Source organism: Vombatus ursinus, unplaced genomic scaffold (assembly GCF_900497805.2).
Source record: "Vombatus ursinus unplaced genomic scaffold, bare-nosed wombat genome assembly UNPS02014942.1, whole genome shotgun sequence".
NCBI lineage: Eukaryota > Metazoa > Chordata > Mammalia > Diprotodontia > Vombatidae > Vombatus > Vombatus ursinus.
Window position 1 is genome coordinate 2,635,032 of NW_020954720.1, and position 17,181 is coordinate 2,652,212.

At 38.6% G+C, this 17,181-nt stretch overlaps 1 protein-coding gene across 9 annotated transcripts in view; it reads left to right on the top strand.

Annotated features, from left to right (window-relative positions):
• Positions 1-3,634: 3,634 nt before the first annotated feature.
• Positions 3,635-17,181, top strand: part of RBM26 (RNA binding motif protein 26) — a 98,722-nt gene continuing 85,175 nt past the window's right edge. For all 9 annotated transcript variants that reach the window (XM_027844528.1, XM_027844532.1, XM_027844529.1 and 6 more), the window contains exon 1: positions 3,635-3,753. In XM_027844528.1, coding sequence (XP_027700329.1) covers positions 3,683-3,753 — 71 coding nt within the window. In that variant the 5' untranslated portion in view covers positions 3,635-3,682. The remainder of the gene's footprint in view (positions 3,754-17,181) is intronic.

A 17,181-nucleotide genomic window follows, 5' to 3' on the forward strand; every position in this document is an offset into this window, starting at 1 on the left:
AGTCTCAGAATTGTTATGACTAGTCTTTCATATGGTTGAGTTTGTACTTTTCTTCTGACAACTGTGTGTAGCCTTTGATCACTTATCCATTGGGGAATGGCTCTTGGTTACATATTTATGTTAGTAGCCTATGTATCTAGGATATTAAACTCCTGTCAGAGATATTCTATTCAAAGATTTTTTTCTCACTTGAAAGCTTCCTTTCTTCTCCTGGCTGATTTGGTTTTGTTCAAAAGCTTTCAAATTTCATATAATTGAAATTACTTATGTTATCTTTCATGATCACTGCTAAAGTTTGTTTTGATAAAAACTTTTCCCCAAACTCTCTCTTCACAGCCATTGCTTTGAAAGGTACCTTATCTCATCCTCTTCTAAAAAAGAAACAAAAAAAATTTTTAATGGTGTGACCTTTAATTATCACATCTTGTATCCATTATGAATTTTTTGTGGTATTCCTCATTTCCCACCTGGCTACAATCATTCTGGACTTCTTTGGCTTCTCTGGCTATACTAATTTTGGACTCATTTGGCTTTTCTATGTTCCCCACTGGGTACCTTTCTCTGACCTCCTCTTTCAATTGTCTTTTTGGAGTAGTCTTTCTGCCATTAAACTGTAAGCTGCTTGAGAGTAAGGGTGCTTTTTTTTGTACCTCTAGCATTTAGCACAGCATCTGGCACTTAGTAGGTGCTAATATTTATTGACTATTGACAGTACAAAATGGTCCTCTAAATATACTAACATGCTTTCCAGTTTTCCCAGCTTTTTAATTGTGTAGTTCTTCCCCAAATCAATCAATCAATCAAGATTTATTAAGGGCCTAAGCACTGGGGATGAAAAAAGAGAAAAAAAAGGAGTTCCTGCCCTCAAGGAGCTTACAATCATTTATATTACTGAATTTATTGAACCCTGGGTTATTGGGTTCAATGATTTCTGATTCTTTCTTATCTAATCTGTTCCATTGATCTACTTTTCTTGTTTTTAACCATTACCATTTTGATGATCATTGTTTTAAAATGTGATTTAAGGTCCAGAAGTGTTTGTGGCCCCTTCATTTCTACTCCCCTCCCCCACCCCCCCATATTTGTCTTATATTCCATTCCTTTTGTTTCTTCAAAGTAGCCCCTTGGTAGTTCGATCAGTATGGAACTAAAACTGTACAGTGATTTTGGTACTCTTGTAACTTTTATTATATTGGAATAACTCAACCAATAAGTAACAACTATTGCTCCAATTATTTCTCATTTTTTACTTTTAATAAGAGTAATTTTAAATTTTTTGTCGTGACTTTGCTTTGGTAGATTGCCTGAGATTTTTTACATTTTGCAGTTATTTTCAGTGGGACTTTTATTTCTTCCTTGATTTTGTTTTTTGCTATAGAAATGGTGATGATATTTTGTGGATTTATTTTGTATCTTGTTACTTTACTAAAACTATTGTTTCAATTTGTACATTTTTCTTCTCATCTGATTGTTCTAGCCAGCTTTTCTAGAATTACTTAAAATAATAGTGAAGACAAAGGGTACCCTTGTCTTTCTTTTACTGGGGAAGCTTTTAGTGTTTCTCCACTGCAAATAATACTAGCTATTGATTTTAGATGCATGCTTTTGGTCATATTAAAGGACCTGTTTATATCTTTTTCTTAAAGATTTAAACATGAGTATGGTGTTTTGTGAAAGTTTTTTTTCCATCTATTGAAAGTCATGTGGTTTTTGTAATTTAGATGATTAATTGTGCAAATTGTTTTGATATTTTGATAAGAATTCAACTTGATCATAGAGAATTATTTTCTGGATGCACTGCTATACGTAGTCTTGCAAAACATCATTATGTCAGTCAGTTAACAGTAAGTGCCTACTATACACGAGGCATTGTGCTAAGTGCTAATTTCATTAGGTAGCTAATTTTTTAAAATGAAATCAGTCTGTAGTTTTCTCTGCTTTCTCTTCCTGGTTTGTATACCAGGATTATACTTGTCCCTTTAAAAGGTATTTGACAGAATGTCTTCCGTTTCTATTTTTGAGAATATTTTTTGTAGCATAAGTATTAACTGCTATTAAAATTCCTGAATTAATTTCTATCTAGCCCGTGGGTTTCCCAACCCCCTTCTGACAGTTCACTCAGAGTTCTCTCAATTTCATTTTCTGAGATTATCTATTTCTTGATTTGTAAATTTAGGTTTTTCACATTTTTTGTAGATCTACAAACACCTGACTGGTTGGTAAGTCGTGGAAAGAAAGGTAAGTCTTGACCTGTAAGGTATTGGATAGAGCAGAACATTCCAAAAATGTGGATGAATTGGGTTCTTCTTGAGGTGAGGTATGTCATCTCCAAAAAACAGACAGGCAACTGCATACAGAGAGATTGGCCTATTACTACATTTGCAAATTAAAGAGCTTCTTTAGTTTGTGAACTGTTATCTGAACATTTTATCAGTCGTTTCCAATAATTCGCCTACGCCCTCAAAATACCAGATTTAAAACGAACCAATTCAATCCATATGACATTCGTGAGATGCTTACAACGTGCAAGTCACGAAAATGTCGAATTAAGGAGGAATGACCTGACGTCCTACAAAACAAGGGCAGGTGTCATATTACAGGTAAAGTAACCTGCCTATCGGGCGGTTTCTTTTTCTCCTTTAAAATAATCCCTCTCACTAAAGGACCTAAAGCTGCCGAAAGAGAAGAGCTAAACAAACATCTTTTTTCCCCAAGGCTTTAGCGGGGAGAAGCTCCTTAAGTCCCCCGTGGCTGCAGGGGAGCCCTGCGGCCTCCTGGCTTCCCTCAGGGCCGGCCTCTGCTCAGCTGCCCCCGCTCAAAAGCCGAGGCGAAGCCGGGAAGGCTGAGGTCGGAAGGGGCCGGGCCCAGCCCCCGCCGTCACTTCCAGAAACCCAGGCAGGGGCCCGTGGTGGGGCTGGTCGTCCTCGCCGGAGCCACACGCGTCACCCATCTCCCGGAGAACGGCGAGGTCCCGAGGCTAAACGCTCCCCGGAGCTCGCCAACAACAAACCTACCCTGCGGGCCTAAGAAAGCGGCCGCCCCACTGAGCGGCTCGGCAGCCCACGCGCCCTCCCTCGGCCCCGCCCCACGCTTTAGCTCCTCCCCGCGGGGCCCCGGCAGTCACCGCGAGATCTCATCACCTCTCGCGAGTCTTGCCGTCAGCCATCTTCTTGGGGGTGCTGCGAGCCGGGGAGCCCCCCGGAATCGTTTTCCATTGAATCCTCGCGCGTTCCCTCGTTCTCCTCTCTTCTGCCTTCTCCGTTTTGTCATTACCCCCACCCAGGGAGCCCCCGCGGCGGGGAGGGCTGCCCGGAGCTACGCGCGTGTCCCCTTTCCTGACCCGGGGAGCGCCAGGCGCAGAACCGGGAAGGGGGAGGGCCCAGGGAAACCGCCGCGGCCGCTGCCTCCGCCCCGGGTAGGGGCTGCTTGGGCTAGGGAAGGGGAACGGGAGGGGGAGGGGAGCGCGGGCGGCACCCCGAGGTGCCCGCGGCCTCGGGTGGCGTCCCGCGTGCCTTCTCGCTGAGCGGGGCGCGCGGGATCCTGCCACCGGTGCCGCCCACCGCGGCCCACGCGGGCGGCGGCGGCGCGCGGAGGGGGGAGGCGGCGGGGGCCAGGGCAGCGGCGGCGGGGTCCTGGCGTGGGCAGGCAGGGAGGGAGAGACGCGGGCCGTGGGCCACTGTGGATGGTTTCTAAAATGATCATCGAAAACTTCGAAGCGCTCAAATCCTGGCTCAGCAAGACCCTCGAGCCTATGTGAGTATCCGAGGATTCTTTTCTTTTTTTTGGTTGGGGGGATGACTGAGACACGCGTGACAGTGTGTGTGTACATCATCCACCGCCGCCTTTCTCCACTATCCCTTCCTGGATTCTGCCTCGGGAAGGGGGGTCGGGGGGAGGGGAGAGAAGGCTAGGTCGGGGCTTCTCACACCTAGCTACCTTCCGCCTCCACTCCCACCCAATGTGGCCAATGTGACTCCTGAGGTTTCGAACTGCCTCCTAACCAAGCCCAGCGAGTCTGTTCGGGCCCTCCTCCCCCTGTCCCTCCCGTCACGACTGCCGTGCCCCGTCCCCGCGACACGCAGCCACCCCTCTCCTCCCGGTTACCCTTCTCTCGTGTTTCCTGCCCCTGCGTGAGGAATCCGAGCCCACCTGCTGCCCTCTCCCCTTCCCGCCGGCGTTGTACACTGAGGTCCAGACTGATTACAATCCTTAAATCTAGTGCGGGGGGGGGGGTGGTTTGGACTCTTCAATTCCGAGGTTGTCATCCTCCCTCAGATTAGCAACTATGCCTCCTGAAAGGCCACGTCTCCCTTTTGCCACTGACCCCTCCTCTTTTCTTGGCTAGCAGACGTAACAGGTAGGTAGTTCTAAGGTACACCTGCTGGAGAAGACCCTGCTTTTTAAATTTCTCACCTATTGATGCTCTCTGCAATTCTCTTTCTCTCTCCTAAATGTCCAAGCCTAGGTTTCCCGGAACATAGAAAACATCTGATCCCCATTGACGTGGGGGAGGTGTTTGTTTGGTTGTTACATTTAGGATGAATTTGGGCAGTGGGTGTTTTGAGAGTGCAGGGGTATTTTAGGTAAGAAAGAAAATTTAAATTTAAGAAATGCTCATTTGAAAATCTAAAAGGGCGAGAGATCAGACACCGAACAAAGTGTTTTTGTCAGAATTGGCTGTCATAAAATAGTTTCCGGTGCTGGGTTAAAAACAATTGCAGGTTGCTTGATTTTCCTCTGCAAATGTTGGTAGTATTGGCGTACTGTGTAATGAGGTGTCTTAAACAGTTTAGGTATTTTTTAGTGCTTTTTTTTTTCCTCTTTAGCAGAGAACTTGATTATTATAAAATACCTTTCAGCTTATTCACACAACTTCTGTTGCTTTAATATTTAGTGCTTGTTACACATATTTACATAGTTCTGGGTACTGTGAGAAGTACCCTTTTGCGTAAAACATTTCACTTACTGTAGGGTTATGGAGTACAACATGTGAACAAGTAACTAATGTTAAAAAATGATGCAAAAAAGAGATGCCAACTTAAGTACTGTCATCAGTTCCTTTTTTCAAGCCTTATGCCTTCAAGTGTCCTGTCAGCTTTACAAACTTGCCCCACTTTCAGACTTAGTAGAAGAAATTAATTACCTATACTTTTTTAAATCTCAGAGAAGTTATAGTTTCCAAGTGTAAAATAATCTCTTAACTGCATAGTACTAAGCCTCTACAGTCATTGTTTTTGTTAATAGTTGTGTTTTAGTGTTGACCTATAATTACTTTTGCCCACTTTGAGTCCTACCAAAATTCATCATCCTTCCATCTTATTGGTCCTTTTTTACTTGATGTATTGTTCATTTTTTAAAAAATTTTTATTTTATTTTATTTTTGGCCAGGCAGTGGGGTTAAGTGACTTGCTCAGGGTCACACAGCTAGTAAGTGTCAAGTGGCTGAGGCAGAATTTGACGTCCTCCTGCCTCCAGAGCTGGTGCTCTATGCACTGCCGTTACCTACCTGCCCCCATTTGTTCTTTTTGTAGGAGTGATTTTCACCCAAGTTTACCAAGATAGTTTACCAAGATCTCCCCAGATACCTTTTAATATGTTTTTGTGCATGTACACGTGTGTGTATGCTTATATGTCATAGATGCCTTATTTTGTTTGGATATGTATCTTAATTTTGGAAGAAAAGAATTTAAAAAATGAAAACCCGCAAAGGTAGGGAGACTTGGACTCTATCAGAAGTGTATGTTGGACTATTAGTACAGGCTTAGTTTGAAAGTCAAATGAAGTTTCTGTTGTGTGATTATAATTCTGTTTGGATATGGTAATTGAGAGATTATGTGTGTGTGTGTGTGTGTGTGTGTGTGTGTGTAACTAGGTTGTAAATTATTTGAAAATGCTAGGTTGTATTTGGGTTTTTTAAATGCTTTATAAGCTCCCATTTTTTGCTATTTTATTTCTGGAATTTACCTCATTTTATTTTATCCATTTTCCTAAGTATTGGATTTGTTTTGTTTTTTAAATTAATATTTAGTTCCACATAAGCCTTAAAAACAGCAACAGACATTTTCTTTGGGGGGAGAAATTGTTGGGAGATTTTCTTTCCCTCTCACCACTTAGATTTTTTTAAAAACAGTTTTAAATTGAGACTTTTTCTACCCACATTCTTTCTTTACAGAATTAAAACATTTTTTTTCTGGTCCTTCATATCTTTAAATATGCTGTATGCGATAATTTCAGAATTTTAGAGCTGATAGTTTAAATAGTTGTTTCTGCAGATGAAGGGTTTTTTGCAGATGAAGAAATTGAAATAGAGAGATTAAGTGACTTACCCAGTTTCAAAACTAGCTTTGTGATAGAACCTGGGCCTCTTGACTTTACCTTATGGTGCTGCTTAATGCTTGTTGAATGATAAATCTTAATTAAAAAAAAATTCTTTTTAGTGTTTTGACAGTCTAGATGGACTAATGAAATTTAATAGGGATAAATATACTTACACTTGGGTCCAGAAACTTAAAACTTTCTGACTTCAGGATGAGGGCCTGTGGATCTAGGCAAGTGTTTCAAGGGAGAAGAGCTAGAGATTTTAGTAGATTGCAGGCTCAAATGTCATGACAGCCAAAAATTGATTGCAAACCTCAGCTGCTTTCATAGAAGCACAGTCCCTGGTGCATTTATGATGTTCAATTTGCAATGTTAATTTTAGGAAGAGCTTTGAGAAGCTAACGCAGGATACAGGATAGTCCTAGCACAGGCACAAGATAATCCTGAAGACCATGACTTAAAAAGAAAAGTTCAAGAACTTCAAATATTTATTTAGTTTGGAGAAGGAAAAAAACTTAGAAAACAATGGTAGCTATCTTCAGGTATTTTTAGGGCTGTCATATGGAGGTGGACTTGTTCTGTTTGGCCTCAGAGAACAGAACCAGGAAGTTGGGTCAATGTAAAGAATATTTCCCAACAGAGCTATATAAAAGTGGAATGGAGGCAGTCAATTCCCCTCTTCAAGAGGTTTACAGGTGAATTCTGAGTGACTATTGACTTCTAATGGGGCTTCCTGCTTAGGCCTCTGAGAAGTAGTATGGAGACATTATTAGTATCTTTCTTCCTTTCTTGTTACTGTGCGTTTCTCACCATCATAAAATTGCCCTCTATCTAAATTCAGTTCAATAGATATTTAATGTGGACTTTGTGTAAGCATCTGACCTTAAAAGACCTTTTAGGATATGTCAGTTCTACATCTTCAATATCTATCACCTTTTTCTCCATTCACACTGCCACTACTTTAATTCAGGCCCTAATCATCTCTCACCTAGAATATTGTAGTAATCTACTACTTAGTTGATCTTGCCTCTGTTCTTTCTTTTTGCAGTCGTATCTTCCACTGCTTAAGTAGTTTTCCTAAAGCACAGGTCCGACCATATTACTCTTGGATCAGTAAACTCCTTTGGTTTCCTATTACTTCTAGGATCAAATATAGACCCCTCTGACATTTACAACTTTTCATAGTCAGCTTGCAACTTACTTTTGAGCCTTGTTAATCATTACTTTCCTTCCAATACTCTGGTCCATCCACACTGGTCTTGGTGTTCCTTATACTTCATCTCCTTTGCACAGGCTGCCTCCTCTCCCTGGAATGTACTCTTTTTTCACTCCGCCCCTAAAATCCAAGTTTTCTTCAAAGCTCAGCTCCAGTCACTTTCTACATGAGACATTTTCTGTTTTCCCAGCCTCCCTCAAATTACCTTGTATTTATTTTGGGTATATTTTGTAAATGCGTATGTGTACATATGTTTTCTCCCCTTAATAGAAAGTAAGGTCCTTGAGGTCAGAGATTGTTTAATTTGTATCTTTGTATCTTTATCACCTGTGCCTGGCACAGAGTAAATGATTGATTATTTGATTTCTTGTTCTTTGTTTAAGGAAACATAACAGAATTTATTGTGTATTGGCATGGTAGCTAGTCTGCAGAGGGCTATAGAATGATAACTCGTCTCAAAGGTAGTCAATCCTGCCTGATTTCCAGGGCTTATACTTTTCCTTTTGCTGTACAATGAGTGGATAGAGTGCTGGACCTAGAGCAGAAAGACCTGAGTTCAAATGTGAACTCAGATATTTATTAGCTGTGTGAGATTTTGGCAAGTCGCTTAACCTCTGTCCCTTTCCTTAAATGTAGTATAGGATAATTGTAGAACCTACCTAGAAGGGTTGTTGTGAGGATCAAATGAGGTAATATTGTGAAATGCTTAAAGGCACAGTGCCTGGCACATAGTATGTGCTGAATTAAAGTTTGTCCTTCCCTTCTTCCACCTCTTCTGGAACCTGATTACATAAATTATGTTCTTCAGTCTAGTTTCTCCATTGGTTCCTTCATTTTTTCTTTAGATGTACTCAAATCTTCATTATGAAAAACACAAGAACTTTTCTTTAGCTTACTTCATCTGTTTATTCATTCATTTATTTATCTGCCTACCTAGCTTTTTTTAATATAAGTTTTTATTGTCATTGAATCCATATAAGTCTTATGTGCTTTTATAGATTGATCCCTAGATATCGTTTGCACTTTGTGGTTAGTTGGAATGGAACTTCCCCTTTAGTTTTGTTGTTACATAGAAATGGAGTTGATTTTTGAGGGGTTATTTTGTAGACTGCAACTTTGCTGAAGGTATTGTCTCAGTGTCTGCTGATTCCCTAGGATTTTCCAACTATACTATCAGCAAATAAGCGTAGTCTTTATGCCTTTAATTTCTTTTTCTTGTTTTATAGCTGTTGCTAGCCTTTACAGAACTGTCAAATAGTAGTGGGGGGACTTAACATTAAATTTTTCTCCATTTGCTGCTCAACTTTGTACAAGTCTAGTTGCACTTCACTGCCACCTTTACTTCCTCATCTCTCTATAACCCTTTTCCAGCTATCAACCCAGAGCACCTTACTGTATATTTCTTGGGGTATTTTTCTTTAAATATTAAACTTCGAGTTGGAAATGACCTGAGAGGTAATCTAATCCTGTGGTCTGCAAAGTGGGCCATAGCTTGACCCCAAAGGATGTATGGTTAACCAGTCAGAAGATGGGAAGAGAGATTGCATCCTAGCCTCCTTATGATGGTTGTAGGGTTTGCCTCCAGCAAAAGCACACTTACTTTAATTCCCCACCCCACTTTTTCCCTTCACTACACAAGTTAACAATCTCTTCCTCTCTGGAGCAGGCGTTCAGCCCTTGAACCAGTCATTCATAACATAATCACCTTTTAAGGGTGGTCAGTGACCAGAAAGAACCCCATCTTGCCTTCATTTTGTGAGGGAAGAACAGGCTTGTGTGGCTTGCATCATGTATCACGGATGATATTTTGATCACATCATCTTTCCCTTAAACCCAACGCCCCTCCTGAACGTCTCTATTTGTCTTTGCAGCCTTGGTGTCATATTGTCTCTTCACTCTCTTTTACGCCCAATATCCCTTCATTTGCCAAGTGTGGTCATTTTTACCTCACCAGCATCTCTCAAATTTGACACTCATAAGCTACTATCATAATTTATGGTCTTACCTGGATTATTGTAAAGCAATCAATTAACAAGAACCTGTTAAGCTCTTATGAAGAAATTACTGTTCACAACGAACTTGCTTTTTAGTGGGGGAGAAAAAAAAGTACATATCAGAATATATACAACTTAAGTATAAAGTTAATAAATGCAAAATATGTAAAGTAGCTAAATACCAGCTAGTTTAGGAGGGAGAGCACCAGCAATTGCAGAGATCAGGAAAAGCTTCATTTAGAAGATGGTGCCTGAGCTTTATTTTAAGGGAAGAGAGGGACTCTGAGCCTGGAGGTAAAGAGGAAGTTCGTTCCAGGCAAGGATAGACAATGCAAAGGTACAGGAGATGGAGTGTGCTCTGTGTGAAGAACAGAAGGCTAGCTTGGATGGATTGCAGAGTATGAGATAGAAAGAGTGCTATCCAATGAGATTAAAAGATAGATTGGAATTAGGTTGACCTCTTTGACACGTTTCACTTCACTAACTGCTGTCCATCTTTTAACTGCTGCCAAAGTGACTTTCCTAAAGGGCAGGTCAGACCATGTCTCTCACCTAGTCAGCTCCTTATTGACTGTAGGATCAGTTATCTTTATCAGTTTTGCTTTATCTCATATGTTTTAAATATCCATTTTTTGAGTTTTGTAATGTATTAATTATTAGTACAGGAAGACATATGTATAATTTATAAATAATTTTTTTTAAGGCAATTGGAGTTAAGTGACTTGCCCAGGGTCACACAGCTAGTAAGTGTCAAGTGTTTGAGGCCAGATTTGAACTCAGGTCCTCCTGACTTCAGGGCCAGTGCTGTATCCACTGCGCCACCTAGCTGCCCCTTATAAATAATTAAATGTAAACATTAGGGGTACTTAAAAGATCCTGGGTCACCATGAACACCTCCACTGATAGGATAGCCCATCTTCTTATGTAAAAGTATTTATTAAATGTTCACTGTGTACCAGATATGTGTTCTATATCTAAGGTTGTGAAGGATCTTCTGTTTTACATTTGGGCGGAAACAAAAATCAGTTTCCCAGATAGAGACTGGGAGAAGCATGATAACACCCTTGCCCCTTAAATTCTAGTGTTCCCTGAATACTTCGACGATTAACTCTAAAGTCTTATTGGGCATTTAAAACTCTTTGCAATCTAGCCCCTTCCTACCTTTCCAGTCTTATGCCTCACTTCTTTCCTTGCTTTCTGATCCAGGTACACTAGTCTACTTGCTGTAGACTGTACAGCCATGGAGCTGCTGCTCCATATCCTAGGCTCTTTGTCTTTTACTTTGGCAGTCCCCCATGTTTAGAATGCTCTTCTTACTTCCCACTCTTTATTTCCCTGACTTTCTTCAAAATTCAGCTTAAATTCTGCAGGTAGCAGAAGGTACCTCCTTGTCTTCCCTGCTTACTAGTATCTTCCCCTCTGAAAGCACCTTCATTTATTTGATATATGTCTTGTACATACCTAGTTATTCACATGTTTCTACATTAGAATATGAGCTGCTCATATTCCCAAGGGAGTCCCTGCCTTTTCATTTCTTTGTATCTCTAGCATTTAGTAGTAAAAATGCCTAACAGTACTTGCTGACTGACTGAAAAGAGAAGACTGGAATGGGGAGGAGAATGATAGTTTTCTTTATGTATATGAAGGGCTATCATGTTCAAGAGAGATTTAACTTACTTTGCTTGGTAGAGCCAATAGTAATGGGTGGAAATGGCATGTAGGCAGATTTTGGCTTTATTTAAAAAATTGATTTTTTTTGGTTTGTTTTATATTATCATCACTCCTTGAAATATCCTCCACTCCACCCCCCACCACCCCCTCTCAGTGACCCAGCCTTTTTTTTGAAAAAGGAGGAAATGAAAATTTTGTTAAAACTAACCAACAAATATTTCACCAGTATGTGCAGCGCTCCTCATCTGTAGTTCCCTATATTAGCAAAGAAAAGAGAGAGGTGAATTTTCTCATCTTTTCTCCTGGGCCAAGCTTGAGCATTATAATTATGCAGCATTTAGTTTTGTGTTATTCTTTTACTTTGTCACTGAATTTTTTCCTGGTTCTGCTTTCTTCACTCTACTTAATTTCAAATAAGTCTTTTACTTCTCTCAATTCTTCTTTTTCATTGTTCCTTATAGCATAAGATGATACCATTATATTCATATATCACAAATTTTTAGCCATTTACCAAGCAAATTTTATTTCTAATTCTTTGCTACCACAAAAAGTTCTATGATGCTGTGAATATTTTGGTGCAGATAGGACCTATTTTATGACTTAGACATCCCTGAAAGTGTGTCACTGTGGAATCTATGAATTAGAGGGTATTTTATATACAAACAATATACACACACATTTTAGGCACTTTTTTTTTTAGCATGACTACAAAATACTTTCCAGAATGATTGAACCCCTTCATAGTTCCCATCATTGTATCTTTAGGTAGCCCCCCAGCGTTGACTATTTCTATTTTTGTCTTCTTTGCCAATTTTCTAAATTGTAATATGAAACTTTAGAATTGATTTGCTTTTCATTGCTGTAATCAATGTGATTTAGATGCATCTTTTGTATGGTTGTTAGTTTGCATTTCTTTTAAAAATTGTATTTGTATATGCTTTCACCATTTATCCATTGGAAAATGGCATATTCTTGACTTGTTCCATATATATCTTGGATATAAGACCCTTATGTGAGATATTTGATGCAAAGGTTTTTTTTTTCCCCAGTCATCAGCTTCCCTAACCCAAAATGCAGTGATTTTGTTTATGCATCATTTTTTTCAATTTCCTATAATTTAAATTTTCTTATCTTTTGTGATCATCTCTAATTCTTATTTTGAGCTTGATTTGAGGGAAATTTTTTTTTTAAGCAATTAGCTGGCTAAAAGTGGCCAAGTTTGCCTTTAACTCAATATTGACTTTGAGTTCTTTTCACAGTCCCTTGACATCATTCCCCATTCTCACTGTATTTTTTCAAGTCTCTGATGAAGAGGTGGACTTTATCCTTTCTAGGGTTTTTAATATGATCTTATCTTCTTCAGAAGATTGCTTCTATATTCAGTTCCTCTCTCTATAATTTTCAACCTCTCCCTATTTACTGGTTCCTTCCCTGTTGTCTATCAAATGCCCAGGTCTCCCCCATCCTTAAAAAACTCTCACCAGCACCTCCTATCCCTTCAATATACTGTCTAACATCTCCCTGATTTCACAGCCAAAATCCTAGAATAGCTGTTTACTCTCATTGTTTCTACTTTTTTTTTTTTTTAAAGTTTAAGATGTCTGTTGGATGTCCTGATTGAAATGTCCAATAGGCAGTTGGTTATGAGATTCTGAAATGGGAGAGACTGGGACTGGATGCGCCGATCTGGGAATCATCTACTTAGGGATGATAACCCATGGAAGCTGATAAGGTGATCAAGGGAGGACATATAAAGGGAGAATAGGGCCCATGATAGAACCATGGGGGATCACTTATACTTAGGTACTAAGGAGAATAGTTAGGTATTAAGGAGGAAAACTAGGAGAGGATAGTGTCAGGAAAATCCAGAGAGATGAGAGGATGTTAGAGGAGAAAGTATCAGTCATGGCAAATGCAACAAATAGGTTAGAAGGATGAAGGATGAGGGAAATAAAAAACCCAAAGAGTCCGATTTGGTAATTAAGATGTCATTGGAGACTGCTTTGGAGAAAACAGTTATAGTTTAGTGATTTAGATTGGTAGCCTGTTTGATGAGGGTTGAGAAGTGACTGAAAGAGGAGAAGTAGAGGCAAGAAGTGTAGATAACTATTTCCAGGAGTTTGGATAAAAGGAGGAGATATACAGGATAGTAGCGTGGAGGGCTGACAGTGGAGTGAAGGTATTTTAAGGATGGAGGAGACTTGAGCATGTTTGAAGGCAGGGCAGGAACTATTTGAGTTTGAAAATTTACTAATTGGCTAAAGATGTGGGAGGTGTTGGGATCAAGTGCACATGTAGAGGTGTTGACATTGGCAGAGAGAAGGAAGACCTGTGTTCAGATTCTACCTCAGATACTTATCCCCTGCTCCAAATCTCAGTTTCTTCATTTGTAAAATGAGGATGAGTACCTACCTGGCAGGGTTATGTTGTTGTTTTTAAGTCGTTTCAGTCATGTCCCACTCTTTTTGACTCCATTTGGGGTTTTCTTGGCAAAGATACTGGAGTGGTTGATATTTCTTTTTCCCCCTCATTTTACAGATGAGGAAACTGAGGCAAACTTGCTCAGAGTCACACAGCTAGTAAGTATCTGAGGCCTGATTTGAACTCAGAAAGATGAGTCTTTCTGACTCTAGGCCCAGCACCCTGTCCACTGTACCACCTAGCCGTCTTGATAAGGTTATGATGAGAATCAAATAGGATAATAAATGTAAAAGCTCTTTGCAAACCTTAAAAGAGCTGTGAAAGTATTAGATACATATTATTACTTGATCTATCTGAGTAAAGGTTATACTCTGAGTTCTTCTCAGTTATATTTCATTGTATTTTCCATGTTTTTTTCAATGTTTACTGGCTTTTTTTTTAAAAAGCTACATAGTGATACTAAAATCATGCCCCTTAACATAGAAGCCCAAATTCCAAAACCTGTGATGTGGGGGAAAGACCTTTTTATTAGGAGCAAGTACTTAAAAAATATTTATCTTAGTTTATTGTGAATTTCATCTTAAATTTAGCTTTAATGAAAGCATAAATTTAAAACTTTAAAACTAAATAAAAATTCTGAGGCAATGTTGCACAAAGGCTAGAGGCTTGCCATTGAAATTAGGGGCATCTATCTCCAATCCTACTACTGATACAGAATATCTGAGTGTTCAAGGGACACCATCATTTAACCCCTTAGTGCCTAGGAGTATTTCCTTGAAGAGTCAGTTTGAGTGGTTATTGACATGCTTTAGTAAAGGGAGTGTCTACATTGGAAGTTTAATGAAATTATGAGTCTGGACCAAAAATAAAACAAAATAATTTTAACTTTAAAATAACTGTAATTAGTTATACTCTTTCTTGAGTTCTTTTCAATATTTGTCTTATTTCTGAGTGGTGTAAACATTTTTCTTTTACTTCTTTTTTATATTTTATTTTTAGTTACCTACAACAAGTAAAATTACCTATTTTATCTTTTGCAATTGCCTCAATTCTTTGTTTGATTAAGAATTCACTTCTTAGCCATAACTATGAAAGATTGCTCATCTTGTTGTCTTCTAATTTGTTTATGGTATGTACTTTAATATTTAGGAAATGTATCCATTTTGAGTTTGTGGGATATGGTACAACTTGTTGGCCTAATCTAATTTTTGCCAGACTACTTTCCGGTTTTTCCAAGCATTTTTATCAAATAGAGATCTCTTTCCATGGGGAATTTTTGTTTAAGAGTACCAGGTACTGTTTTAATGATTACTGTTTTATAATGGAATTTGAGGTCTGAATATGTGCAGTTCTTTCTTCATTCCTGCTTTAGAAAAATCATTATTGTAGATGTTTTTTTCCCAAATGAATTTTGTTATTTTGTCTAAGTGTATAAAGTATCCCTTTGATATTTTGATTATTTATAGAAACAAATATCCTGACTAATTTAGTAGTAAGTCAGAGTATTTCATTTTGAGCACCACGTTATTGTGAAATTACAGGGATATTTATCAAACTTAACCCTCCATTCATATTCCCAACTCTTAACATAAAAACTGTTGTCTCCTTATAGTTTCATTGTTTCATCATGATTACTGTGATCATCACCTTTTTATTCCTGGTAAGACATTGACAGTGTAGTGGGAAAGGGCATGATATATATATATTTTTTTCTATTAAGATTTTCCTTTTAATATGCCATGAGTTACATTGATTATCTGTTTTCCAAAGTTTTATATTTTAACAGCTTCCGTTTCCCAACCCTCCCAAAAGGTTTTGCCCTTTTTGTTCTAATGGAAGAAAAGTTGCTGGAGACAGTTTTATGTACTTTTTTTTTTTTTTTTTTTTTTTAAAGAAAGCAATACAGTGCCAGTGGCTTGCTTTGGCCATATACTCCTGTATGAGAAAGGGGAAAAAGTGTACAAGCATCAGAAAACTAGTTTTGAAATATTTCCTTCAGTTTTATACTGGATCAGCTTTTTAATCAGTTAAAAAAAAAGATAGCAGTTGGAACTCAAAAGATTTCCACTGAGGGGAGAGAAGAGAGAAGGAAGAGTGAATGCTGCATTTCTCCATTGGCCCCAAAAGTGCTCAGATACACATGATAACTCTATTTTATGTATTTTATGAATGCCTTTGGGACATACCATTTGAGGTATAACATTTGGAAATAGTAAGCATAGGAAAATTATTTGTTGAAATGCTCTTTTGTTATAATAGAGTTTGACCTGTAGTTTGGAGATTTGGGAAGTATTCCAGAATTGGGAGAAAGTCAGTTTTGTAGTAGGGGTCTTGGTTAATGGATCTTTTAACCAGTATGTGCTTGTTATAGTATGCAAATTGCCAATTTGTAAGGAACTTTTGAAGCAAATTACAATCACCTTTCATTTTGAACTAGAAGTAAAGTTAAGTATTTGTCCAAAGCTCCAAAGATTGAAAACATCTTTGGTTAGTGAAGGATTAGGTAAGTGGGAATGGAATATATGTAGCCTGGGATTGAGGAGAAGTTTCTGTCTTAATCTTCAAAAAAAGAGGCTGCAATAGAACAGTTGAAAGAACCAGAGGTCAGCATAATACATTTGAAAGAACAGATGGCCAAACTCTTTTGAGTGATTACATATTTCACTTGAGACTATAGAATTCAGGAACTTGAAGCAACATTATAATGTCATTTGCACGTAAATCTGGAAGACCTCATTGTCCATAGCAGAGGTTCTTAACCTGGGGTCTATGAACTAACATATATATATTTATGGATATATGTATCTATATATACACATAGATATATAGATAGATAATTATATCAAAATATACTTGGTTTCCTTTATAAATCTCTGCATTTTATTTTATACATTTAAATCATTCTGAGAAGGGATCCAAAGACTTCATCAGACTGCCAAAAGTGTTCTGTGACACAAAAAAGTTAAGAATCTCTGATCTATAGAAATTCTCCTTTGGACTCTGTTGTCTTTTTTCCTATTATATAGTGGTCACCTGTATTTGCTATAACTTTATACATTGAGATTTCATTTTATACACTTTCAAGCAATGATTATCTTGCATTAGTTTTATAGATTATTAAAAGTATGGAATGATGATATAATTAATATATCTACCAAAGCAGATTGAAAATAGATATTAAATTCTTCATCATGCTTATGTCCATTTTAAAATATAAATCATGAATATTTGGAGGAGGTATAACTTGGCCATGTGTCTTTGGAGGACAGTATCACCAAAACAACATACTTATAATTTGTTTCATTTAAATAAACTTGGTGGAAAGATTGTGTCTACTAGGGCTTAGAGTTACACCACTCTATTCAGAGATAGAATCAACCCTGGATTCCTCACTCAGCCCAGGACTCCACAGAGGGATTCCTAGAGTCCTGCAGAGATCCTACCTCGGTAGTTTTAACATTATCTGACTGAACTTCATAGTGCCCATTTCCAGGCCAGACTGAGCCTTCCCTGAGGCCCTTGGTATGAGAATGTCTTTAGGGTATTCTTCTTGGGTCTAGC